The sequence below is a fragment of the Oryx dammah genome, unplaced genomic scaffold (assembly GCF_014754425.2).
Source record: "Oryx dammah isolate SB20612 unplaced genomic scaffold, SCBI_Odam_1.1 HiC_scaffold_7, whole genome shotgun sequence".
Lineage (NCBI taxonomy): Eukaryota > Metazoa > Chordata > Mammalia > Artiodactyla > Bovidae > Oryx > Oryx dammah.
This window is the reverse complement of record NW_024070191.1, coordinates 18472253-18499992: the sequence shown is the minus strand read 5'-3', so window position 1 is coordinate 18499992 and position 27740 is coordinate 18472253. Positions and strand designations below refer to the sequence as shown.

At 43.3% G+C, this 27740-nt stretch overlaps 2 protein-coding genes across 6 annotated transcripts in view; one reads left to right on the top strand and one right to left on the bottom strand.

Annotated features, from left to right (window-relative positions):
- Positions 1-3662, top strand: part of PDGFRL (platelet derived growth factor receptor like) — a 79995-nt gene extending 76333 nt beyond the window's left edge. Inside the window, exons 5-6 of the mRNA XM_040243152.1 lie at positions 1394-1533; positions 3097-3662. Of these exons, the coding sequence (XP_040099086.1) occupies positions 1394-1533; positions 3097-3285 (329 nt within the window). The 3' untranslated portion in view covers positions 3286-3662. The remainder of the gene's footprint in view (positions 1-1393; positions 1534-3096) is intronic.
- Positions 3663-7495: 3833 nt separating this feature from the next.
- MTUS1 (microtubule associated scaffold protein 1) overlaps positions 7496-27740 on the bottom strand; it is a 184439-nt gene continuing 164194 nt past the window's right edge. For all 5 annotated transcript variants that reach the window (XM_040243143.1, XM_040243144.1, XM_040243145.1 and 2 more), the window contains 7 exons: positions 17888-18102; positions 16211-16316; positions 14445-14518; positions 14204-14299; positions 12366-12482; positions 8642-8739; positions 7496-8054 (listed from right to left, as the gene is read on the bottom strand). In XM_040243143.1, the coding sequence (XP_040099077.1) occupies positions 7760-8054; positions 8642-8739; positions 12366-12482; positions 14204-14299; positions 14445-14518; positions 16211-16316; positions 17888-18102 (1001 nt within the window). In that variant the 3' untranslated portion in view covers positions 7496-7759. The remainder of the gene's footprint in view (positions 8055-8641; positions 8740-12365; positions 12483-14203; positions 14300-14444; positions 14519-16210; positions 16317-17887; positions 18103-27740) is intronic.

The window sequence follows — 27740 nt, the reverse complement described above, 5'->3', positions numbered from 1 at the left end:
CTGCTCCTTCTGGGTGGTCTCGGCCATAGCCACACGCTGCTGCATATTTGTGTACTGGTCACTCCCAGGGGAATGGATGTGGCCTGGATCGCCAGCTTCGTGTACCCAACTGTCTCTCTAACATCTGCACTGAGCTGCCTCACAGACCCTTTCCTGCGCTCTGGGCCTTCCTCCCAGGCCTGGTTCTTCAGTTGCCCTCATTCCAGTGATGGCGCTGCAGTTCTGGGGTACAGGAACCCAAAACACTCCCAGCTCCTCCCAGTCATTTTGACTCATTCCATCAAAGCCCTTGCATTCTGCTGTCCATCCTACTGCAAAAGTGTTCAACTATCATCACTTCTTCCCTGGTCTAACATAAGTACCTTTCCAATTGATCTCTTCCATGCCCATGCTTTCTCCATCTTCCATCCAGTAACTGATTATTGGTCAAATTAAAACCATTCTGTGGGCTAAATGAACCACTGAACTAATGAACCTCTGAACTAATGAACTTTTCCTAGAACCAAAGTCAAAATCTTCCATATGGCTTGAAAGGTCTTGCAGGGCTGGCCTCTGCCCTTCCCAGAGTTCCCCTCTACTCTCCTCGGGGCCTGTCTGCTGGTCCCTCCCTTTTTCCCTGCAAGGCCTTCATCCCTAAATAAACCTTTCATGCTTCTCAGACCATCTTGAACTTCCACGGCACTCTGGGCCTCTCCTTCTGTTCTTCCCACAGCTCAGGTTCTAAACCCACCACACAGTGGCCTGTTGAGGGTGTACCTCCTTTGCTGGAATGGAGGCCCCGGGGCTCAGGGACCATGTCTGGCTGGTTCCCTGCCTTAGCCTCCTCTCCCAGCATGTTCCTGGATCCATGCTGCCCTCGAAATTACTCGAGTAGACTGAGCCTGATGAAGAATGTTGTCTCTGCAATGCCATGAAGGCGAGATCCCGCACGCTGTTTCTGCAAGCATCTCTCCCGTTGGTGGATTCTGACTTGCTCCTCTTCCTCCTGAGGCTGCCAAGCCATACGCCTGTCTGTCTGTCTTCCCCGTCAGTGGTCCTCCCTCCAGACCGCCTTCTCTTCCTTCCCCTTGTTCTGCTCCCAAACCCCTTCTTCTCTCTCCACCTTTTCATTCACACAAGCTCCTTGCAGATCTTCTGGGCTTGTCTCATTACAAGTGGAATGTCTGGGGGACTCTGGATGTCCACCCCATTTTGGACCACCAAGGTAGACAGAGAAGAGGCGTCATAAAACCCCAAGTAGTGGACAGAGCAGGTCGGATGCTATAGTTGGGTAGCTGAAGAAAGGCAGGGATGTCCCATATCTGCCCAGAGAAGAGAATACGTCTGTCGGTTTGTGTCTGCCACCCTTGCCCATGGATGTCATCTCACATCGCTGTCCTCTGCTTACTTCCAGTTCCCAGGGGCCCTCCGTCAACGACCATCTCGGCATCCTCGAACAAGGTGAAGGGTGGGGATGATCTGAGTGTCCTTTGCACAGTCCTGGGGGAGCCAGATGTGGAGGTGGAATTCAGGTGGACCTACCCAGGGCAGAAGGTAAGCATGGCCCAGCCTCGGCCAGCTGCTGTAGTTTTTAGTTCCCTGTTCACCCTCAGTCAGTGATGAGGACCGTCACTTAAGATGTATGAGAAATGCGTGGAGCCCTGGTAGGGCCAGAACTTGCTGGTTTGCTGCTAAAATGTTTCAGTTATGTTTATATTGGGTTGCCCAAAAAGTTCATTCAGGTTTTCCCCTGTTACAGAAAAACCCAAAGGAACTTTTTGGCCAAGCCAATAAATGGCTTTTTTTTTTTTTTTAAAGAACAAGAAAAAGTGACTGCGTTCCATTAGGTAATTTAGTCAATGTACCCTCTTTTCTTCATGAACCCGAAGGAAGGGGACAGGGGCATGAACAGGAAAGGGAGGGCCCTCCTTTCTTCAACCTCAACCTCAATTTGCAGTCTTAACTTTGGGTTAGTTGGAGGCCAATCTACCTTCCTTCTGGAGTCCTTTAGCCTTTTCCATGTAAAAGTTGGTCCCCGGGGCAAAGAACTCTGAGCAGACACCCACCAAGTCGGCATGTAAACCCAGGCCTTGGAAAAGGTGCCGTGAGGCTGAGATTATCTTAAAATAGACTTGCCATAAACCCAGCTCCAGCACATGCAGCCGCGGGCCTGTTCTGCTCACTAAAATAGACAGCCTCGCTACCAACATGGAACAATCCCCTCGATGCCAGAAGAGATCTGGATCTGGCATCCTAAGATGTACTTGGCAGCCAATACGCTTCTGGTCGAAGGGCTGCGATTGGTGGAAAATAACTCTCCCTGGAGAATGGTGCTTTCCCAGTGCCAGGTACTTGTTTCTAAAGTGTTGTCCCATTTAGAAAACATGAATAGCTTGCATGAGAGGTTTTTTGGTTTCTTTACATTGCTAATTATTAGCAGAAAGGGTATTAATTCAGTAATACTCTAAATATGACAATTATGTTAAACTAATTCAGAAGATACTACTTATCACTAAAGTTGGAGGAAGCATCTCAGAAGTGACCATCTCACTTTCTAGAAATAGGGAGTGAAGTCACCTCGGCTATAATATTATCCATCCCGGGCACAGCTTTCCGCCCACTGCAGTCCTAGGGCACATTTGACTAATCACGTCTCCCTCCCCCAAATCTGAACAGTTGAGAGCTCATATTCATTTTCAAGGTGAGAGCTTCGGGCTTCTAAGTTCTGTGAATAAGAACCTCTGCACCAAGGGGTGAACGTGAGCAGTGTCAACAGCAGAGCAATGGAAAAATTTATCTGTATCTTTATGCCTAATACCAGCCCCACATTCTTGAAGTTCCAAAAGAGTAAAATTTATATTAAGTAGAAACTTGAAGAGAAAGGGCAGGAAGAGAGAGCCAAACAGCATAATGAAATTCAAGACCCTGCTTGGAAAAAAAAATGCAGCCTAAACTGACTAGACAGTGTCAGAGCTCCCATGAGCTGTGCATACCAAATAGTCCTGTAGGAGCATGTGTTTTGCACTTTGAAAGGGATACTCAGCCGTGTCAGATGAATGGGAGCTGTTGAGAGCAGCGTGTGGTTTGTGCTCCAGTCCCTGTGGTGTTGTTCAACAGGATGAAAGGCCCGTGACGATTCAGGACTCCTGGCGGCTGATCCACAGAGGACTTGGGCACACCACAAGGATCTCCCAGAGTGTCCTGAGCATTGAAGACTTTGAGACCATTGACGCAGGTTATTACATTTGCACTGCTCAGAATCTCCAAGGACAGACCACAGTAGCCACCACTGTGGAGTCTTCCTGACTTGGAAGATGAAGTATAAATGAACTGATGGAAAGCCCACTGGTGTACACAGCCAGCTCCAGGGTTCTTTGTCTTTGCCAGGGCCAAACCCCAGGCCCTGCCTTGTGAGTCAGACCCAGACCTCCAAACTAAAAGGAAGTCATTGGTCTAATTTTAGAAGTGTTAACTCTCCTAGCAGAAAGCATGTATTCTGACTGCTGACCTATGTATATGCATTTCTAGTGTTTCTACTCAGAAGGCATATATGTAAACAACTTTATATAATCATTTTCTATTAAAGGAGCAAGTTTTTGTAAAAAGTAAAAAAAAAAAAAGGGCTAAGTGCTCGTTGTTTTTAGTTGGTTTGAAGTACATCCAGAAGCACTCATTGGCAGCAATGTTTGAGTCAATACCTAATATTCCCTTTGGTATCATAACCACACTATGAGAGAGTCTAAAACTGTAGTGATTTTATATATATAGTTCAACTATACATGAACTACTGTATGATATGAAGTATCAAAAAATATTATATAAACTTTTTTTTTAAACTGCTGCGATCAGAATTCCTAGTTCTAGATTAGACATTTAGTAAGAACAACAGCATTTTTTTGTTGTTTTAAAGATTGTTTATATAGGTTGTCCTGGGTCTTCATTGCTGCACGTGGGCCTTCTCTAGTTGTGGGGAGCGGGGGCTGTTGTTCATTGCACTGCACTGACTTCTCGTTGCGTTGGTTTCCCTCTCTCACTGCGGAGCATAGGCTCTGGGCCCATGGGCTTCAGTAGTTGAAGCTCACAGGCTAAAGCGCCCTGGCTCAGCAGTTGTGGTGCACAGGCTTAGCTGCTCTGCGGCATGTGGGATCTTCCCCAAACAGGTATCCAAACAGTGTCCCTTGCATTGCAAGGTGGATTCTTAACTACTGGACCATCAAGGAAGCCCAGCATGTGTTTTCGAATCCTTAACTTTCAATATAAAATAGATGCACAGGTTAAGGACGATTCCACTTTGTTTAGGCTTATTTTTACCATCTTCAAAATATGTAGACTGTAGCTGTTCCAGTTTTCTTATACAGCAGAAATTATTATTAAAACCAGTAAAAGTTTATTATGTCTCAAATACCCATAGCTTTGAATTTAGAAAATCTTGAGGTCTAGCTCTGGGAGCTAAATTTCAGCTCATGTCTAATTTTGTGGTTGCAGTGGAAATTCCTAGGAAATAGGTTAAGAGGAGACAATTCCTATGGTTCAAACTAGATAACACTTTGGAGAGTGAACTATGTCAGAGGATTGCAACCCTTATATTGAATATTCCAGCATTATTTATTTAAGTAAAATATTTTCCATCACTCCAAACTGAGCACAACTATGGTTGTTTCCACACTCATATTTTTATGATGTGCCCACATTTTGCATCCTAAGTGGTAACATTGTTTTCAAGATAATGTTAAAGTTCTGTTTCCTCTCTCATCATCTCCCATTCTCTGAAGATGTTTTGTGTTCACTGTGTCAGAATGATTACTCCAGAACCTAAATGGCCTGGAGGACACAGGGAACAGCACAAAATTTACCATGTGCAGGGAATGGATGGCAAACCCCACTTTGGCTAATGATGTTGAGGACAGCTGGAAAGTGAGCAGAAAGAGATTCCAGGAGGTGGCAGTGAACCTACGTTCCCATTTATCAGAAATGAACATGAAAGGTTACATACATAGTTAAGTATCAGAAGTAAAAGACTTTAGACACAATCACTAGTAAAACAAAACAATGCATCATGAATATCAGTCCACTTGGTCAGTTCAGTTGCTCAGTTGTGTCTGACTCTTTGCGACCCCATAGACTGCAGCACGCTAGGCTTCCCTGTCTGTCTCTTGCTCAGACTCATGTCCATTGAGTCAGTAATGCCATCTAACCATCTCATCCTCTGTCATCCCCTTCTCCTCCTGCCTTCAATCTTTCCCAGCATCAGGGTCTTTTCAAATGAGTCAGTTCTTTGGCTCAGGTGGCCAAAGTATTGGAGCTTCAGCTTCAGCACCAGTCCTTCCAATGAATATTCAGGACTGCTTTCCTTTAGGATGGACTGGTTGGATCTCCTTGCACTCCAAGGGGCTTTCAAGAGTCTTCTCCAACACCACAGTTCAAACGCATCAATTCTTTGGCACTCAGCTTTCTTCATGGTACAACTCTCACATCCATACATCTACTACTGGAAAAACCATAGCTTTGATTAGACTGACCTTTGTAGGCAAAGTAATGGCTCTGATTTTCAATATGCTGTCTAGGTTGGTCATAGCTTTCCTTCCAAGGAGCAAGCATTTTTTAATTTCATGGTTGCAGTCACCATCTGAAGTGATTTTGGAGCTCCCCAAAATAAAGTCACTGTTTCCATTGTTTCCCCATCTATTTGCCATGAAGTAATGGGGCCAGATGCCATGATTTTTTTGAATGTTGAGTTTTAAGCCAACTTTTTCACTCTCCTCTTTCATGTTCATCAAGAGGCTTAGTTCTTTGCTTTCTGCCATAAGGGTGGTGTCATCTGCATATCTGAGGTTATTGATATTTCTCCTGGCAATCTTGATTCCAGCTTGTGCTTCATCCAGCCTGGCATTTCACATGATATACTCTGCATAGAAGTTAAATATGCAGGGTGACAATATACAGCCTTGACATACTCTTTTCTCAATTTGGAACCAGTCTGTTGTTCTAGATCCACTTCTAATTGTTGCTTCTTGACCTGCATATAGATTTCTTAGGAGGCAGGTAAGGTAGTCAGGTACTCCCATCTCTTTAAGAATTTTCCATAGTTTATTGTGATCCACACAGTTGAAGGCTTTAGTGTAGTCAATGAAGCAGTAGATGTTTTTCTGGAACTCTCTTGCTTTTTCAATGATCTAACAGTTGTTGGCAATTTGATCTCTGGTTCCTCTGCTTTTTCTAAATCCAGCTTGGGCATCTGGAAGTTCATGGTTCATGTACTGTTGAAGCCTGGCTTGGAGAAATCTGAGCACTGCTTTGTAGTGTATGTGTAAGTGACAACACAAAGATCCACCTCTAGTGGCCTGAACCTGTTCTTACTATAGGGTTATTTGTAAAGGCATTGGATGTCAGCTATGCTGATTGGTAAATACTGACAGCACAAGCTTGACACATGCAGGGAGAGAGAAAAAAGCCACAGTTTTTCCTTCTACTTCCCCCAACATATTAGAACGGGGGAGGTAATAAGTGATGTTTTAAAGAGAGACTGAAATGCAACTTGGAGAAGAGCTGGACAAGCCACATTTTCCTCTCACCGGCTGGCCATTCTGCTGTCTTCCCCAGGACAGGAGATTCCTCAAAGGTAAGTGAAAATTTAGCATTATCTCCCCAGCCTGCTCTATTAGCAAGGTGCTTCTAGTCACCCATAAGTACCGAATCCTATCTTTCCCAGTTCTGTCAGCTATTAACCCTGTTTTGTTTTTTAATCTCTCTAGGATGTCCCCAAATTTGTACTTCTGGAGCCAGGCCCTGGTTTATTTGGAAAAGTGGTCAGCACCTTGAAGATGAGCTGGCTTTGGCAAAGCATCCTTTTCCCAGAGAAAAGTAGGAAGGAGGTGGAAGGTTTGCTTTTGTGGCTCTGGATGGGGGAGGGCGGGGATGGGGATGGAAGAGAAGAAGCCAGTTGAAATCACTGGGAATAGCTCAGATCAAGCTAAAAATAAGGCAGAGAGCAATCCATGGGTACTGCTCTTTCTCTATCCAGATCTTTTCTTTCTTTTCAAGCAAAATTCAGTTCAGTTCAGTTGCTCAATCGTGTCCGACTCCTTAGGGTTCTGCATTTGCTCATAGCCTGAGAAAATGGATTGTAGTATTTCACGTTCACATGGGTAAGTTAAAAAAAAAATTAGCTAGTTTCGACTGACACAGCTGAACACTGAAAAGCTGCCAACAAGTTACTCAAAGGGATGCAGAGAAGGTGCAGACCCGGGCAAGTCAGAGCTGTTGCTGTGGCCCCCTCTTCCCCACCAGGGCAGAGGGCCGAGCTGGCCGGTAGCAAAGAATCCTAACGCCAGCCACTATTGCTCTTCCTTCTATGGCTTCTGCAGAGATGTCTACACTGACGACTGCTTGACGAACACGTCTCCAGAGGTGCTCAGCTCAACACACACCACGGGAGGCAGTGTCCAACACACGACACTCGGGTCCATCCGCTCCATCCACACAGCCCCAGTCAGACCAAAAGAAAAATCACGAGGTGTCTGGTGAAGGTTATATAAATTACAAAGGTTATATAAGGTTACAAAGGTTATATAAATCTTTATCTTAACAGGCCCCTGAGAGTTTTCCCCTTTACCCATAGGTGAAAAAGGCAATGACCAAGGTTTTTCCCGCTCTGTAAGTGCTTTGTGCGACAGTGTCCGTGTAGATCCGTTCCCATAGCATCTTTGGACCGGGTCGGACGCCTTCCTCCGGAGTCCAGCCTCACGTGGGAGGAGCCGGTTCAGGCCATGGCTTCCCACTTCTAGGGCGGGTGGTGCGCAGTTGCGGGCGGGGTCAGTCCTGCAGAGATGCTGTCAGTCTCTCTCAGGCTCCCAGGAAGGTCTTCTGGGTGAGAGACACTGGGGCTGGGGAAGGAGCCGGAGTTCCGAGGCGACTGGAAGGGGGCGGCGGGGGACGTGGGGGACCTCTTGGGGCTGCACAGGTTCCCATTGTGGAGCTTCCAGAGCAGCTCCTCGTTCTCCATGGAGAGGCGCTTGTTGACCTTGGATTCCTTCTCCAGCGACTCCTGCAGGACCGCCTGCTCCGTGGAAAGTTGCCTGGCAGACAGAAAGGAGCCAGAAATCATGTGAGTCTTATTTTTTTTTAAGAAGCTGAAACAAAATTCTTACTGGTTTAAATTTGAGAGCCCCCAGATGATCTCTGGAATGAAAGCAATTGCTGTACACAGGCTGGGCTGGCAGAGGAACAGGGAAGTGTGAGCTGGAGCCAAAGGAAAAGCTATACGTTGAGGCAGTTTCATAGTAGACCTAATAACGCACCCACAGGCAGGCTGTGTGTCTCAGGACCCTCATAGGTGGTGGGGGCCAGGGCGGGGGCTGTTTCCTGCTTGGGGTTTGTTTGCTATTGTGATGATCCTTCTCTGAGGGCATTCTCCACTTCCATCAGCCAGGTTTCCCTGGGAAGGGAAGGCGTGCCCGCTGAGGACTCAGCCTTTGGTCCAGGCCCCTTGGGTAGGTGAAGGCGCCATGGGCTGCAGTCACTTCCCAGGCAAAAATCAGAACCTCTTTAACCACTCGCTTCAGTCCAGGAGGGACAGGAGTGGACCGTGCTAAGAAAGGAACACTCAGTGTTCATGTCTGAGGCAGGAAGGAGCTTGGGGCAAGCAGGACAGTGGCCTTGTTACCTCGAAATTGCCATGTGCTTGTCCATCCGAGCTTTTAGTTCTTCATTCTCCTGCTGGAATCGCTTCAGTTTGTCCACCAGCGCTGTGTTATTGTCCACCTTGGCATAAACGAGAGTATCAACATTCACACATTAAAAATTACATAAGGCCCCTTATTCCATGAGGTACCTTCCTGATACCAGTGTAGACTACAGACATTTAATTTAGGAAAGTTTTTTTTTTTTTAAATTCTTTTCAAGGTTAACAGTATTTTTATTTTATTTAAAAAATTTATTATTGGAGTATAATTGCTTTACAATGTTGTATTAGTGTCTGCTGTACAACGAAGTCAATCAGCTGTATGTATACAGATATCCCCTCCCCCTGGATCTCCCATCCCACTCCTCTAGGTCATCACAGAGCACTGAGCTGAGCTCCCTGTGCTATATAAAGCAGCTTCCCATTAGCTGTTTTACACATGGTAACGTATATAGGTCAACGGCTACTCTTAATTCAGCAAAGTTGAATCATATGTTGAACATCTCTACACTGATGCACTGCAAAAAAGAATCTACTGCAGCAAAACAGAGCACACGGATATTACTTTTCAAATGTATGCCAGGGGATGTGAAAACACACACCCGGGGTTACTGATTTGTTCAAGGTCACGCTGTTTTAGAATTCCCAAGAACTGGTGCCCTGCCCTTGGAGGCTGTGCCTCTTTCAGTTTCACGGTGATAAAGAAAACAGCAGCCAGGCAGCCAACATTTATCAGAGACCCTACAGCTTCTTATGGTCAATTTGGGGGGAAAAAAAAAAAAAAGCCACATTCGATGAAAACTCAGTTTGTGGCAGTGTTTAACACACCCTTAATCATGGTTTCCTGGTGACTCATCAGCATGTCCCTCTGAGTGGCCACAGGGTGCGATCCACAGAGCTCTGTGGAGCCTCAAAACAAAGAAGTGCATGACAAAAGGCACCCCTCCTTAGCTGAACTAAAGACATGTTTGTTTTCCTTGAAAGTTTAGCCTGGGAAGGACAACAGGCAAGCAAACAGATCTGTGAGATTAAAGGAGAAAAGCCCAGAAGACACTGAATCAGCTAATGATGAAGAGCTGAATACTCCTGCTCACTTTCTGAAGGTAAGATTTCATTACCCTCTTGGAGGAGACATCACAGCTCTGTCCAACTTCGTGCTAAGTCCTTGTCACTGCTGCCTGTGACTAAGCTACTCTCATTTCAACTCTGCAGTGCTGGTGTTTTTTGTTTTAATTGGAGTATAACTGCTTTACAGTGTTGTTCACTTCTGCTGTACAACAATGTGAAGCAGCTGTCTGTGTACGTATATCCCCTTCCTCTTGAGCCTTCCTCAGATTCCCAGCTCTCTGGGTCATCGCTGGGCACCAAGCTGAGCTCCCTATGCTATGCAGCTTTCCCATGAGCGATCTGGTTCACACTTAGTAGTGTGTGTATGTCAGTGTACTCTCTCAGTTCACCCACCCCTCCCCTCCTGTGTCCACAGGTCGATTCTCTACATCTGTGTCTCTATTCCTGCCCTGCAGGTAAGTTCGTTACCATTTTTTTAGATTCTACATCTATGCATTAATACACGATCTTTGTTTTTCTCTTTCTGACCTACTTCACTCTGTGTGACAGACTCTAGGTCCATTCACATCTCTCCAAATGACCCAATTTCATTCCTTTGTATGGCAGAGGTACTATTCCATTGTATATACGTACCACATCTCCTTTATCCATTGATCTGTTGATGGATATTTAGGTTGCTGTTGTAAATAGTGCTGCAGTGAGCCCTGGGGTACATGTCTTTTTGCATTGTGGTTTTTCTCAGGGTATATGCCCAGGAGTGGGATTGCTAGGTCATAAAAAACTGAAACTGCAGTTTCAGTTTTTTAAGGAACCTCCATACTGTTCTCCATAGTGACTGTACCAATTTACATTCCCACCACCACCATCTTATTATCCAGAAAAAACTTAGGACAAGCCAACCAGGTGAAATATCCCCCAAATGTGACTAACATGTAAAATAGAGGGAGCCTTGGAATTTCCAGGAAGTATAAAGGAATACAAGATAAAAAACACAAGGTGGGAAAATCTGGGATTAAACACTGGGTAGTGATTGGCCTTAAAATAGTATCTCTTCAATTCCTCATTTTACTGGAGAGGAAACTAGCCCTGGGAACCAGTTCTCAGAGCTAATGATCAGCAGGGATAGTTTTTTTTGTTTTGTTTTAATGGAGAAAGCCTCTTTGCTTTCTAAGTGTCTTATTTTTGACAAAGGCATGGAGGTTACAAATAAGCAAGGTAACAGTGGGCTTATCTGTCATCATATCAACTCCTCCTTCTGCATATATACCATGCCAAGCTGACCATGGCAAGGGACAGAAATACTTGTGGATCAACGAAAATTAAGATGGATGAGTAATTTTACAGCGGAGTCTGATCTTACTGCACATGAGGGCTTGAAAAGTTTTGATGTGTGAGTGGCAGCATATGGGACAACCAGCTATTAACAGGATTATCTGAGTCAGTGCTGGCGGCCACATGGGCAGGCATGGGACCTGATAGAACAGGGAGGTCTGTCCCTCTGGCAGAAGCTGGTATATACCAGGTTGGGGCCATTAGAGACCATGAGCTCTTTCATTCCTTTACAAAAGCAAACTTTCCTGGTAATTCAGAGCATCCATGTATCCACATGGGGGTTAGCTCTTACCTCCCTTGAAAGGTAATAGTCTCTAGAAGAAAACCAAACAGCAAAAACAAACAAACCAAACAATGAGTAACGAGTGCCTTCCATGCTCCCTGTTGTCCAGGGCTGATTTGGGTTTGACTGAGGCACCTACTCAACACTGAGTCACCTACAGTTAGGGGGAGAAGGGACAACCTCCCACAAAGCCCTGGATGGACTCCCCACACGCTGACATCAGTTGTCTGTCCTGGAGGGCACAAACTAAACTTTATTCCTGTTTTTCATAGCACTGCCTACTTGTCCAACCAGGTTAATTGTATAAACGTGCAATTCTTTTATCACAGTCTAATTCCCATGAAGCAAGATGAAGAATTGAGATATTTAGCAAGATTGAATTGCTCTGAGGGGATTAAGGACACAACTGATTTGAGCATAAGGAAGCCCTTGAGCTGTTGCTGCTGTTGCTAAGTCACTTAAGTCATGTCTGACTCTGTGCAACCCCATAGACAGCAGCCCACCAGGCTCCCCGTCCCTGGGATTCTCCAGGCAAGAACACTGGAGCAGGTTGCCATTTCCTTCTCCAGTGCATGAAAGTGAAGTCGCTCAGTCGTGTCCGACTCTTAGCGACCCCATGGACTGCAGCCTTCCAGGCTCCTCCGCCCATGGGATTTTCCAGGCAAGAGTACTGGAGTGGAGTGCCCTTGAGCTGGTGGTATATTAAATAACCACTTTTACATTATTTAAACATTGTTTTTACGCAGGTGGCTATCCCCAGGCCACGGATATGAATGACCTTTGTTATTTTTCTAAACACTGACTGCTCCTTTTGCATGTTCCTTGGGATGGGGGGGGGAAACAAACAAAAAACTGTTGCAGAAGGCAGCAATGAATAAGCCTAAGCTAACAAAGAAAAGAAAATGTAACCTCTTTTACCTTTCCTATGTTTCCAAACATCTCTAGACACGAAGACAACCCCAAGGATCTAGCTCAGAGGCCTCAGGTGTTACCACGCTCCGTAAGGCTCCGCATTAAACTTACCAGTTTCTCCATCTTCATTAACTTGACGTCCTGTTGGCGCAGCTTCTCATTCTTGATCTCCAGCACGGCTTTCAGGCTTTCTAACTCTTGCTCCAGATACATGATCTGAGGGTTTTTCTGGAAAAGACACAGCAGGATATGGCTCTGACTGATCAATTGAACATGACTGCATGGCTCATGTTCTTCATACAAAGATGTCTTTGATTAGATTTAGAAATTAAACAAGTGGCAAGAGACACTGACCTTCTTTTACAGGTTCAAAGAAAGAGCTGAAAAGAAGGGTTAAGATAAGATGGCTTCCATCTCAAAGTCTTTGGTCTTAAAAACGATATAACGCATTCCACATTTGAAAACATTCTCACTCATGAGTAACTTAATATGTTAAAAAAATATTGGTAGCATCAAATATTTTATGGAAGTAAGAGGAAAGCTGTAGCTTACAGTACAAAACAGAATTCTGGCTGCAGAGTAGGTTTGGAGGGAGAACAGTGAATGATCGTTCACTCTAACCTAAGTCAGTGGGAAATACGTGGGCAGTGTGTTTATAGGGCTCTCTGGCAAACAACAGAAATGGCAATCACGTCCTGAGTCTTTCGGATGTTTGCCATGATAGGCATGCGTTGACCTGGCTGTCCCAGGGCAAAATAATGCCCCATCAGTGAGTGACATCCCAGCACCTACATCGCATAGGATGCATGCACTGTGAAAATTCTATCCAAGATAAATCCTACGTAAGGGAAGAACAGCCTGTGAGAATACACCACCAGGGTGGATTCCCTGACTCCTTGGCCTTAATTATGGAAATTCAAGTGAACCTTGAATACAAGTTAACCTATGATACAAGTTAACAGCGCACAGTCCTTGGATCAGATGTTAAATGAGGGAATTCCTCAGACAAGCAAGCAGTGGTGATGGTGTGTCAATCATCAGAACTTTCCTCTGGACAGTAGTTAATGCTCTGGGGCAATCCTTAGGGGGAATCAGGGAAGGTGCCTGTGGGGACCACTTCACAGAGCTCACTGAGGGACCCCCAAAAAATTGGGAGGATGCAGAGAAGTAAGGATACAAGTTGGAAGAGAAAGTTAAGTTTACCAGAGAAATTCATGTTTTTAAAAAGTGAGGATTAGCCATACAGTGAAATATTGTTCAGCCAGAAAAGGAATGAAATGTCTGTACCTGTTACACTATGCACGAATACGAAAACAAAAGCTGAGGGAAAGAGGCCAGACACAGAAAGCCACGTGCAGCATGATTCCATTTCAGTGAAATGTCCAGAGCAGGCACATCCATAGAGACGGAAAGGAGACTGGTGAGCCTGGAGGGCTGGGGAGTTTGCGTTTGTTTTTGTTTTTTAGTGGGGGGTGGGGAAGGATGAGTTAATAGGGTTTCTTTGGGGGGGGGTGATGAAAATGGAATTAGATCCTGGTGACAAAGGCACAACTTGTGAACTGATCTTTTTTTTTTTTTTTTTAAAGAATGATAATTGTGGTATATAAATTATATCCCAATATATATAGCAAGTTAATTTTTTTAAAAAGTGAAGTCTTCACATAAAACACTCTGACCCTAATTGAGGCTTTTCCTATCTTCCTGAAAGTATTAGCACAGATCACTAGCAATATATTGGATTTCGTTACGTCAGTTTTTAGAATTTAAAAAAAAAAAGAACCACTAGTAACCAAAGAAGCCACTGTATACAGTTGAAAAAGCATACTGCAGGCTATGAAAAGGACTCCAAACCCATACTGTTTCTCTAGCTGCTGAATACTTAATTGACTCTAAGAGACAGTTGAACAGAAGGAAAATTCAATAGAGATGGGAGAGCATCCACGACTTACTAAATTTGCTTTCTCTCTTGATATTCTTTTCTGCTCTTCTGATTTCAACTTTTCATTTAAAGCATCATTTTCACTCTTCAGATCACTGATTTGTTTCTGAAACACAAACAATGAAATGTGGAACGTGAGTAAACGAGCTGGCACCAGAAACGTGGCAGATGTGCAGAGAAACACACCAAAACCACACAAGCCTCAAGATTGATGACCGGGTGTGTGTGTGTTAGAGACTGAGATTACCTACCTCTAGGGATTCCTGCTTCTCATAAAGGAGATCCTCGAGGGATTTCTTTTCCATTTCATGGCTTTTCTTGATTTCTGGAAAGAAGTGATTTTTGAGTCAATACCCCACTATGAGATCACTGCATTCTTCTACATTCATTAAAGCACATGGATATAAGAGTTGACAATAAGGCCCTCTACCTATGTTACTTTACATTTGTATAGTACTTTTGTATAAATCAAGCTACTTGGTCTCAAATTAGCCCATGAGCTGAGTAGGGGAGCTAATTCCCATTTCATGGATGAGAACATAGAGGCTCAGAGAGGCCAAAAGACCTCAGGGAACGTAGAGCATGCCTTCAGATTCCTGGGCTGAGTCTCTGTGCTCTGTTCTAGTTGCTCTTCCTGAAGCAAACAGAAGCCTCAGAGTAAACCCATCTCCAGCAGAAAGGAAGAAACCCAGTGTTCACTAACATCTACCCTGGGCCAGTCACTCCACATGTTCTCATCGCTGACCTCACACAACACATCTGTTTTTCTGGTGAGAAGGCCCTGACAAAGCTCGCAGGGCCAGTTCCCACCACATGGCCAGATGTTTCTCTGTAGATGCAACAGGTTCAGTGCAAGAGCTTTAGCTACATGGGCACTTATGTTCTGTAAAAAAAAAAAAAAGGCTTCTTATTCTTTTCCTTTTTTTAGTTTTGATTATTTATTTTAATTGGAGGCTAATTACAATATTGTAATGGTTTTGCCATACATTGCCATGAATCAACCATGGGTGTACATGTGTTCCCCATCCTGAACCCCCCTCCCACCGCCCTCCCCATCCTATCCCTCTGGGTCATCCCAGTGCACCAGCCCCAAGCACCCTGTACCATGCATTGAACTTGGATTGGCGATCTGTTTCACATATGATAAGTACATGTTTCAATGCTATTCTCTCAGATCATCCCACCCTTGCCTTCTCCCACAGAGTCCAAAAGACTGTTCTATACATCTGTGTCTCTTTTGCTGTCTCGCATGTAGGGTCATCGTTACCATCTTTCTAAATTCCATATATATGCGTTAGTATACTGTATTGGTGTTTTTCTTTCTGGCTTACTTCACTCTGTATACTAGGCTCCAGTTTCATCCACCTCATTAGAACTGATTCAAATGTATTTTTAATGGCTAATACTCCATTGTGTATATGTACCACAGCTTTCTTATCCATTTGTCTGCCAATGGACATCTAGGTTGCCTCCATGTCCTAGCTATAATAAACTGCTGCGATGAATATTGGGGTACACTTGTCTCTTTCAATTCTGGTTTCCTCGGTGTGTATTCTTTTACTTAGCCTCTTCTAATCATGATGAAATAAATGATTTTTTTATCCAGCAAGTGCCATCTACCTTTCCCAACAGTCTGGTGTACAGAAGTGTTTGGTGTGGACTCTTCACTGCGGGGAGGATGCAAACTCACAGATCCTTCCTAGGATCTGAAGTGGTCAAGCACAGCTACTACCAAAAAGGCCGTAAGGTTCCTTAAAAGTTCACTCTCTTTCCTAAAAGACTGGCATTTATTAAAAAAAAAAAAACAAACAAAACACAAACCTCTTATCTGCCTCCTTAGGGGAAAGAGCATGTACCCCTCCCAATAAACAATGCAAAAAGAAACCAAGAAACTCTCTAAAACTGAACACCACAGGGCATTCTCTGGAAGGGAAGTTATGAATCATTTCTGTGTGGAAACACACCACGCTGTTCCATGAGCTCTTATTCTATTTTAATAGAGAAAAAGCATTCTTGCCTGAAAGGGAGTCTTCATAGGCCTTCTTTAGCAATTCTATTTTCTCGGAGTGGCTTGCTTCGATTTTCAACTTAGAGGTTTCATGGGTAGCATTTAAGTTGTCAAACTGTAAGAAAAAACCAGAACAACAGTTTACCAATAAAATCAAGTCCTAAGGTGAATGAATAATAGGCGGCAGCATTAGGATATGTGACACATTAGCTTGCATTCAAGTCTAAAGGGCTACCAGGTACATGCAAAGCCGAAATGAAAACTTGATTTTAAAAGGGAGCAAGGAAATTAAAGAGAGGTTTAGGAATGTACAATGCAGTGAAAAACACAAGTTATTAAACAAGAAAAGAAATGCAAACCAATGTTTTAGCAGTACCAGAATGCTTACAAAGGGATTATTTCTATGTAGTAGGATAAAGGGATGTTTTATTATTTTTTTTAATATATCTGGAAAAAAAACTCCAAAAATATTAATTTGAAAAGATACATGCACCCCAGTGTTCATAGCAGCATTATTTATAAATGCCAAGACATGAGAGCAACCAAAATGTCCATCAGAATAGATCAAGAAGATGCGGGGTGTGTGTATATATATGTGTGTATGTATATGTACATCTCTGTGTGTATATATACACACAAACAATCCAATACCATGGAGGCATTAAAAAAAGAATGACATTTTTCATTTGCAGCAACGTGGATGGCCTTGGAAGGTGTTATGCTAAGTGAAATAAATCAAAGACAAATACTATATAATATCACTTATATGTGGAACCTGAAAATTACAGTAAACTAGGGACTTTAACAAAAAAGAAATAGACTCACAGATATGGAAAACAAACTAGTGGTAACCAGTGGGGAAGGGGAAGGGAGAGAGGTAATATAGGAGCAGGGGAGTAAGAGGTAAAAACTATTAGGTATAAGATAAGCTACAAGGATATATTATACAACATGGGGAATGCAGTCACTACTTTATAATAACTATAAATACAGTTATAATCTTTAAAAATTATGAATCCCAATCTTCCAACTCATCCAACCCTCCTTCCCCCAACCCCTCTTGGTAACTGTAAGTTTGTTGTCTACTTCTGTGACTCTTTTTGTATAGCCAGTATTTTATAATAACTGTAACAGGAGTATGGACTTCCTTATAGCTCATATGGTAAAGAATCTGCCTGCAATACAGGAGATCTGGGTTTGAGCCCTGGGTCAGGAGGATCGTCTGGAGAAGGCAATGGCCATCCACTGCAGTATTCTTGCCTGGAGAATCCCATGGATAGAGGAGCCTGGCGGGCTACAGTCTGTGGGGTCCCAAAAAGTCAGACATGATTGAGCGACTAACACTACTATAACTGGAGTATAACCTTTAAAAATTGTGAATCACTATATTGTAATCCTGTAACATATAATCTTATACAGCTATATTTCAATTTAAAAAAATTTTAAAGGGTTGTTTAAATTTTATCTTTTTTCTTTCAATCTTTCACTCAACATACATACATTGCTTTGATCATAAAAATTTACTTTAAAAATTGTTTCATTTATTTAAATTATAAGGAAATTCATCAAGGGACATCCAACAAAGAGAAGGGCATCCTAGGAAGACCCTCATCAGACAACAGTTAGAATTCAAATTACCAGCAATGTCCAAGCACATGCTCAGGTTCTAATTCTAAAAGCACAAACCTGCTCCTGCAATTGAGTTTTGTATTTCTCTGCTTCTTCTATGTAGATGTTCTGAAGCTTTTCACATTCCCCGGTGTAAAATTCTTTAAGCCGATTCTCCAGCTCTGTTAGATCAGCCTGGTGCTGCTGGTTTAACTTCTGGACAAATCCTTCGTAAGCTATTTGCAACTCACTCCTGGCTTTTTCTAACTTCTCACAGGTGGTTGAAACAGTGACTGAAAAGAGATGGAAAAAGGCAAGGGAAGATGACGCACAGCCTGCTAAATGGCCGACATTCGTAACATTCCCACACAGCTGTCATGACTCGGAAAGCAGTACTCAATTCTCTCGGAACCAGATTCTCAACCATAACAGTGCAGAAGTGAAGGGTAAAAGGGAAGGAGAGGAAATGGTTTCTGGCAGCAAAAGGCCAACTGTCTCTCAAGCAGTAGGAGAAGTCCTTGGGCAGAGCCAGGTTCCCAAGTGAAGAGCACCCTTACTTGTGGTGACCAATCAGTGCACGGGCCTCAAGGAGAAGAGGCTCTGATTGGCTAAGGTGTCTAAGGCAGGTCACCCATAGGGGAAGCAGCTGAGACAGAGAAGAAACAGAGAGGGTAAAACCACAAAGAAGAAACAGACTTTAAGCTTGTACCTGATTGGAGCCAATTTAGGCTCATTACTTCAAAAATGCAGTAAGAAAAATATTAGATTATATGGAACACAAATCACCAGAACATAAAAACTTTAGGAAAAACACATTGAAAAGCTACACTACAATGTGAATAAATTGAAAGGTTAACATTTTAAAAAGGCAAAGAAATCTGATAGACGTAATTTAAAATCAGATCATCCTAACCTTTCACTACCACTACCCAGAACAGAATTATTAACAATACCTTGCAGAACTTGCACATGAATAAATACCCACACATGCTATAATAAATCCTGAAAGAAATGGGAGAAAACACTTGCAAACAAAGCAACTAATAAGGGATTAATCTCCAAAATACACAAACAAGCTCATGCAGTTCAATATCAAATGAACCCAATCAAAACAGGCAGAAGAGTCAAATAGACATTTCTCCAAAGAAAACATACAGAGGCCAGCAAACACATGAAAAGATGCTCAACATCGCTAATTATTCAGTTCCGTTCAGTCGCTCAGTCGTGTCTGACTTTTTGTGACCCCAGTGACTGAAGCAAGCCAGGCCTCCCTGTCCATCACCAACTCCTGGAGCTTACTCAAACCCATGTCCATTGAGTGGGTGATGCCATCCAACCATCTCATCCTCTGTTGTCCCCTTCTCCTGCCTTCAATCTTTCCCAGCATCAGGGTCTTTTCAAATGAGTCAGCTCTTCGCATGAGGTGGCCAAAGTATTGGAGATTTAGCTTGAACATCAGTCCTTCCAATGAACACCCAGGACTGATTTCATTTAGGATGGACTGGTTGGATCTCCTTGCAGTCCAAGGACTCTCAAGAGTCTTGTCTAACACCACAGTTCAAAAGCATCAATTTTTTGGCACTCAACCTTTCTTCATAATCCAACTCTCACATCCATATATGACTACTGGAAAAACCATAGCTTTGACTAGATGGACCTTTGTTGGAAAAGTAATGGCTCTGCTTTTTAATATGCTGTCTAGGTTGGTAATAGCTTTTCTTCCAAGGAGCAAGTGTCTTTTAATTTCATGGCTGCAGTCACCATCTGCAGTGATTTTGGAGTCACCCCAAATAAAGTCTCTCCCTGTTTCCATTGTTTCCCCATCTATTTGCCATGAAGTGATGGTAATGGGACCAGATGCCATGATCTTAGTTTTCCATGAGGTATCACCTCACAGCAGTCAAAATGGCCATCATCAAAAAAATCTGCAGACAGTAAATGCTAGAGAGGCTGTGGAGAAAAGGGAACCTCCTACACTGTTGGTGACAATGTAAAATGGTACAACCACCACACAGAACAGTACGGACATTTCTTAAAAGAAAAAAAAAAACCTAAAAATATTACTACCATATGACCCAGAATATACCCAGGGAAAACCATAATTCAGAAAGATACATGCACCCCAGTGTTCACTGCAGCACTATTTATAGTATGCAACACATAGAAGCAGCCCAAGTATCCTCTGACAGAGGGGTGGATAAGGAAGCTGTGGTACATATATACAATGGAATATTACTCAGCAATTAAAAGGAACAAAACCATTTGCAGCAACACGGATGGGCCTAGACCTTGTCATACTGAGTGAAGTCAGACACAGAAAGACAAATATCATGTAATATCACTTATATGTGGAATCTAAAAAAAAAAAAAAAAAACAGGAGGGGTACAAATATTTACAAACTAGAAGCAGTCATAGAAAACAAATTTTTGGTTACTTGGAGGAAAGGAGATACATTTGGAGATTGGGATTAACATATATACACTACTATATATAAAATAGGTAAGTAGTGAGAACCTACTGTTTAGCACAGGGAACTCAATACAGTGACTTGTATGGGCAATGAATCTAAAAAAGCATGGATATTTGTGTAACTGATACACTTTGCTTTACAGCAGAAACTAACACAACATTAAAACTCAACTCTACTCCAATAAAAAGTTAAAAAAATCATTTTGCAGGAAGTTTGGACTTTTCCAGCCTTCCTTTACCTAGTAGATATGGGGAAAGGTGTGCTACCGTTCCTGTAAGGAGGACGTACCTTCTCCACATCCCAGAGTGCCCACAGACTCGTACAAAACGGGTACTGATAAGTCTGTTATAAACTAACCCTTACCTCTATTTTGGTAAGGAATATGTATTTCTGGAGTAGTGGAAGGAAAAAGATTATTTCACAGAGAAAAGGAGGTTTACATCAATGATTATTCTACCTAAGTAAAGGGAAATTGGCTGGCTCCTGGGATGAATTTTGGACAATCATGTAGACTTGCTCTCTTGGGAATATGCCACATGGCAGTAGAAATTCCAGCCCTTGTCCCACATCAGTATTCCTCCAGAGGTAAAATAAGTCATACTGAAATAATGACAAGCATGTGTGTGTTCTCAGTCCCGTCTGACCCTTTGCAACCCCATGGTCTGTAGCTCACCAGGTTCCTCTGTGCATGGAATTTTCCAGGCAAGAATAGCGGAGTGGGTTGTCATTTCCTCCTCCTGGGAATCGTCCCAACTCAGAGATCGAGCCCATGTCTCTTGCATCCTGCATTGACAGGTGGGTTCTTTACCACTGGGCCACTAGGGAACCTTTCAATGACAGGCATACTGTCTGCTAAAGAGAACCCTTAAAATTCAAGTAAGCCCACAAATATTTACTGAAGGGGAAAGGAAACAGGCCTAGAAAAAACAAAGTGAGAACTACTAACTGATACTAAGGGTGAAAACTGTATTCCACATGAGCAATGATGTGGGGCGGCACAGTGCCCCTTGGGGGCTAGAACGTTCGCGAGGCAGAACAGTTGGAGAGAAGAGTCAAAAAGGTAGATGGAGATCAGACTATATAGGCCGTTGACATCACTCACTGACAATCACACCTTGGGACTAAATTTGGGAAGTGGCTTTTTTCTTTAAAAGAATTTACTAAAAGATAATGGTCATGCTGATTGCTACAGAACACCCTCCTCACATCACTAATTATCAAAGGACAAAGAAGTGATTCAGGGAGACAAATGTCAGCCAAAGAACTAAAAGCTGAGGTGGCCAAAAAGCTCATTTGGGTTTTTGGTAAGATCTTACGGAAAAACCAACACAAACTTTTTGGCCAATCCAATATTCGTTTCTGCTGCCTTTCCAAAATCATACAAATCAAATTATAGGGCCACAAGCCTCCTTGTGTGAATTCCAGGTTCTTCACATGGAAGCAGGAGATAGAAAACTATACTACAAGCTGTCAACAAAGGCATCAAGAATAGCTTTTCTAGTCAGAGAACTCTTGATTTAACACAACCTTTTGACTTAATTCCCTTGCGATTTCACGTAGCAGCAAAATACAAAATAAAACAAAACAAAAATTCCAGCTTATCTGAATGCTTGTATCTGAGATAAAATGTCTATGGGGACCAAAAACTAGAAGAGCTTCTGTGGGGAAGTTAACAGTAACACCTGCTGGATTTCAACACATCTGCTTGTCATCAAATGACTGTCAGTCTGAATGTTTAACTTGAAAATAAAATAGATGGAAATCTTCTCACATTGGTGGCTGAACAGGGTGTTTCCTCTTTAAAGAAATTTAAAAAAGCTTAAATAGTGTTTAACATTGTTGGCCTCTGTGGGTGAGGTGAAAGAGGACAGGAGGGAAGGAAGGGGAAAGTGGAAGAAAGCCCCCGGGGGAGCGGGGTTGCAGGGCAGGCCTGGCCCCAGGTGGTGACGTCAGCCTGCAGCTGTGGGGAGCAGCTGGTTCATAAAGCCATGTCTCACAAGAAGGGCTCCGCATTGAGTGAACTGGCTGGGCTCCTGGGGAAGCATTTATTTGGCATAAAGACTCACGGAATACTTCTTTTCTGAAGGACACGCATGTCAACACTGCATCAAGGGTTCTTGGGACCCCTCTAGCACCCCACACTCGCCGAGGGAGTGGGGGTCTCCAGCTTCCGTCCTGTACTTCTCCTTGTACTTACTACAGGTTAGCCACCTGGACTCTTACTCCTATTCTCGGTCTGTCCCTTCCCTGCTCATTCTCCAGTATTCCTTTCATGGTAAGTCAATCAATTACCCAACACAGCCAAACCAAACATACATCTCTCAGAATCTGGACTAAGCAAGGAGTTTTTGCACAGGTTTAGGTGATACTGTTTTCATGAAGTTACTGCACGGACAGAAAATCCACGCAGTACAAAGTGGTCCTTCTGTCCTTCCCTGGTGGCTCAGATGGTAAAGAATCTGCCTGCAATGCAGGAAACCCGGGTTTGATCCCTGGGTCTGGAAGATCCCATGGAGAAGGGAACAGCAACCCACTGCAGTATTCTTGTCTAGAGAATTCCATGGACACAGGAGCCTGGCAGGCTATAGTCCATGGGGTCACAAAGAGTCGGACACAGCTGAGCGACTAACACTTTGTCCTCGCGGTTATAATCATTCTATTAAGTGAGTCTTAAAAGCCTGTGTATGATGAAGGGCACCAACGAGACCACTGCCTGTAGAGAAATCACGCGCATGCTGGTAAAATGAGAAAGCCCCTGCAGCGATCTACTCCTTAAAACGAGAAACAAATTCTTCAGCATCAAGAAACAAAGAAAGAAACTGACTCATTGACAAGCTGGGCCCTATAGCACGTTGCCACATGACAAGCTGGAAGTTGACATTTTCAACCTGAGATAAACCAGGCCAGAGAAGAACCCAAGGCCAATGACAGGACAGGAAAAACAGAGAGACACTCCCCTGACAGTTTAACACGTGGAAAACTGGGCAAGGGAAAAATATTTCAGAAATGGTGAAAAGCTTGAAATCTCTCCTTTTCAATTATCTGGATGCCATCTAGAAAAGGCACAATGCCAGAAATACCTTTGACAACAGAGCTGGTTTCCTCATGGTCCTTTAGCTGTTTACCCCGAGGGGTGAAGTCCAGCTGTTACCTAATTGGTGCTGGAGGCCTTATCTAAGAGGAAGAGGTCAGGCTTGTATTATTTCCATCTCGTGGAGGCCAACTGCCCTTTGGTGACTGATGAATGTACTGTTTACAGAGAAAAACATTACACAACCATGGCCCTAAATTGTTAGTTTTCTTTCGAAATGATACAGAGGTTTTCTTAGTTTTCGTATCTGAGCAGAAGGCTTCATCTTGAGACAACTGGAAATATTTTAATTCTCAGGAACACAAATAAGATGTCTTAATAGACGAGAGTAAAATACTTAGCTCAGCCATACCGCTTAGCTCCTGTGTGAGTTGCGCAAAACACTTAAGCCTTCTAAGCCTGAATTTCCTTATTATTAAGATGGAGATAATATCCGTGTGTTCCCTGCACAATTAAATAAAATATATGTGGGAGCGCCTGGCCGGGTGCCTAACTAGAGTAAGCATACAACAAATGTTACTATTACTAGCATTGCAAAAGTCCACCAATTCAAGTGGGTTTGAAGAGTCCTCAAAGACAGACACTCTGGCAGGGGCGGGGAGGGGGTGGGAGTGCTTTGACAGAATGTGATAAAGTAGCATTGCTTGTCTAGTATTGAAAGAAGATAGATAGAAACACACCCCCACACCTCCACGGATAGGGTGCACACCCACTTCAGAAGTTCACTTTCTTATATGACTGTTCTTGACATTATATGCCATAGAATTTCCCCAACTTTTGGGTAATTTTATCTAAATTGGGTATAAAATATGAAAGAGAAAAACGGAAAAGAAAACTGAGGCGGAGGTAGGGTCACTCGGAAGATCGCAGTTTCATGATGCCCTGTAGACACCGTGACAGAAAGAACTGGAAAGGGAGATGACATCACCCTCCGGCCGTGTGCCCGCACCTTCTCTAGATGCTTCCAGCAGGCCTGCTGTGGCTGCCGCCCCTTCCCTGAGCCAAGTTCCCCTCTCTGCCCCACCCGGCAGGGACAGGAGATGCTTGATCCAGCCTTTCCTGCCTCCTCCGGGTCTCTCTCTGGCCACCTCACCTGCTTTTATTCCTGGCACCTTCTACTCCTTTCCTAAACAGCACACATTTCTCAGGACAGACGTGTTTAAAAAAAAAAAAAAAAACAACTGATAACTGTGGAATAATTTTAGATTGATACAAAAGGTACAAACAGTACCAAGAATTCCTGTATACCCCTCACCTTACTTCCCCAGATGTTACCATCGTATTAAATACTGGACATTCATCAAATGTAAGGTTTTAACATTGGAGCAATTACTGTTAACTCTGCTACAGACTTTATTCTGATTTCACCGGTTTTTCCACTAATGCCCCTGTTTCTAAGAATGAACATTTGTAGAATAATTTTAGATGTTCAGAGAACCTGCAGGGATAGAATAGTTCCCAGAGACCTCTCTTCTAGTTTCCCCTAATGCTGATGTCATATATTATGATAGAACATTGGTCAAAACTAACCTGGTGGCTCAGATGGTAAAGAATCTGCCTGCAATGGAGGAGACCCAGGTTCCACCCCTGGATCGGGAAGATGCCCTGGAGAAGGAAAGGGCAACCCACTCCAGTATTCTTGCTTGGAGAATTCCAGGGACAGAGGAGCCTGGCGGGCTACAGTCTGAAGAGTCAGACACAACTGAGTGACTAACACAAGAAACCAACACCGGGCCATGATTACTAACTAAACTCCAAGCTGCGTCCTTTTTTTTCTGTTCCAGGCTCCAACCCCAGACAGCACACTGCATTTACCCGTCCCATCTCCTTCATCTTCTCCAGTCTGTGAATGTGTCTTTCCCTGCCTTTCATCATCTTGACAAGTTTGAAGAGTCAGGCATTTTACAGAATGTCCCTCAGTTTGGGCTTGTCTGACATTTTTTTCTACATATTCCTCTGACCCAGAAATTCCAGTAATAAGAATTTATTTTACTGACATACTCCCACACCTAACAAAATGAGGAACATACGAGGCTCTTTAGTAGAGCATTTTTTTAAATAAGAGCAAAACATTACAAATAACCGAATGACCACCATGAAGAAATTGGTTGAATTAATTATTCCATTATAATATAATGGACTAATGCTCAAAAAATAAAATAATTTCACAGCTGTTTAAAAAAGGACTGAGGAAGTTCGTTGTGTACTGATCTTTAAGAAATGCAAAGCAGAAAACAAGGTGTAGAACAGAATGTATAATACGCTACCACTTGTGTATAAAAAGAAGAGAAATGTTTCTCTTAACCTACTTCCCTGTACCCCAGTCTCAGCACCATCAATGGGGACATGGCCTTCTGTCATAGTAGCACGATTATTTCATCGCATCATTCTTTGAAGGGAAACCTGCTCATGATACCCTTCTAGGACACGTGACAATGATGGTAACTCTCTTAAACTAGGGTTTAATCTGCTTAAAATTGGAGATTACCAAGTAGCCCTTTTTAAAAAGGAATATGCTGCTTAGTGGAGAGGCTGGTGTCCACAGGACTACAGAAGGGCAGGGACCTACCCCACCAACAACTTGGCATGTCCAGTTTTCTGCAGATTGGTTCCCTGATATGCCAGGTAGTACTCAATATCCCCTGCTGTGCTAACCTTAGAGTCTGGTGAGGACAGAGTGAAAGTGTTCTATTGTGTAGAGTGAGTCTTCACAGACTGTCTGCAGAAAGATCATCTACCTATGAAAACCCCAGGTTTTGCTCCCCAGAGGCACTGCTTTCTCATAAGACCAGGAAATCTGGCAGCTATGTGGGAGAGACAAAGGTCTGTGTCTAAATTTCAAAATTAGCTAACAAAGAGCTTTCAGATTGCTCTTGGAATGATATGAATTGACAAGAACTGATTTCAAAAGACTTCCACAAATCACAACTTACTAGGAATTTCTTTTCACAAACCGTCTGCACCATCAAATCCATTCTCCCATACATAATACCACCTTCCCTTTAAAACTCAGTTTATCCTTTACCAAGCGCTTTCACACTTATTTCAGGTAATATAATCATGTCTTGAGTTAACAACACAGGCATTATCTGAAATTTCACTCTACTAGACCACAGAGGGAATGGACGTGGCAAGACTGGGTCTAGAACTCAACCCACTCAGCCCTTTTCAATGCAGGTCCTGCAGCACAGAACATGGACCCTGATCACAGTGGCTATTTTCTCAACTTGAAATGCATTGAAAGAGAAGTTCATTCATTCACACAATGGACAGCTCAGAGGAAAAGGGCTTGATTCTCTAGTGGAAGCAAGAGGGTCTGCAAGGTAGGGTAGGTAAAACAACAACAACAACAACAATATTCCCCCCCAACACACTGATTAGTCCTGATGAAATCTGATTTGCATGCAGGATGAAGGTCTGGCCCAGTCATAGATCTTAGTAGAGAGGTGCCAGCTGGGCCTCCATGGAGCCTGGGGCTCTCCCTGCCAATAAACGTTTGAAAAGGCTCTGCTGTTTTTCAACTGTCTCACTGGCCAACAACATGCCGCAAAACAGATGCTCTCATCATCACACTAGCAAACATTCCATGGACGAATCAAAACATTTTAGGCTTGAAAAGTGGATCTGAGTCAAAAGTCTGGCTGACTATAACCAGCATTAAGTGTTCCAAGCTTCAGGCCCGAGGCAAGTGAGTTAAGACTTTAAGGAAATCACATTTCAATCAAAAGAATAAAGGTTCTTTTATTCTAATAAAAGAATAAATTAATATAAGTGTTAATAAAAAGGTGCTGCTGCTGCTGCTGCTGCTGCTAAGTCGCTTCAGTCATGTCCGACTCTGTGCGACCTCATAGACGGCAGCCCATCAGGCTCCCCCATTCCTGGGATTCTCTAGGTGAGTCTGATACTATTCTGCCTGTCCTCCCTGATGATTCATTTTCAGGGGTCAAAGTTCAAGGGGGCAGGTCAAAGTTACGGATCTGCAAATTACTTGAAAGCCTAAATATGAGAGTGAACTCGGTTCAGTTGGAGCTCTCTGGTATTATTCTCTTACTGTGCTCTCTTAAGTCTTACACATATATGACATTAAATAAACAACATCCTGGAAGCTAGTGCGCTGCCAGAGTGTAGTCCAGGAAGCACTTGCATCAAGTAACCAGGATGATCATCACAAAGGGACACCTCCATCCCAAGCCACCCAAGTCAGAACTGGAAATCTGCTTTTCAACCTGGCCTATTTTATTACACAGTGAAGTCTGAGAGCCACTGTTCCAGAAAAAATGATTTAAATCAGGAAAACCCGGACATATCAGAACTAAACAAGGACAAGTGAGGAAAGAGACCAGGACAAGGAGGAAGACTCAAGAGGCTT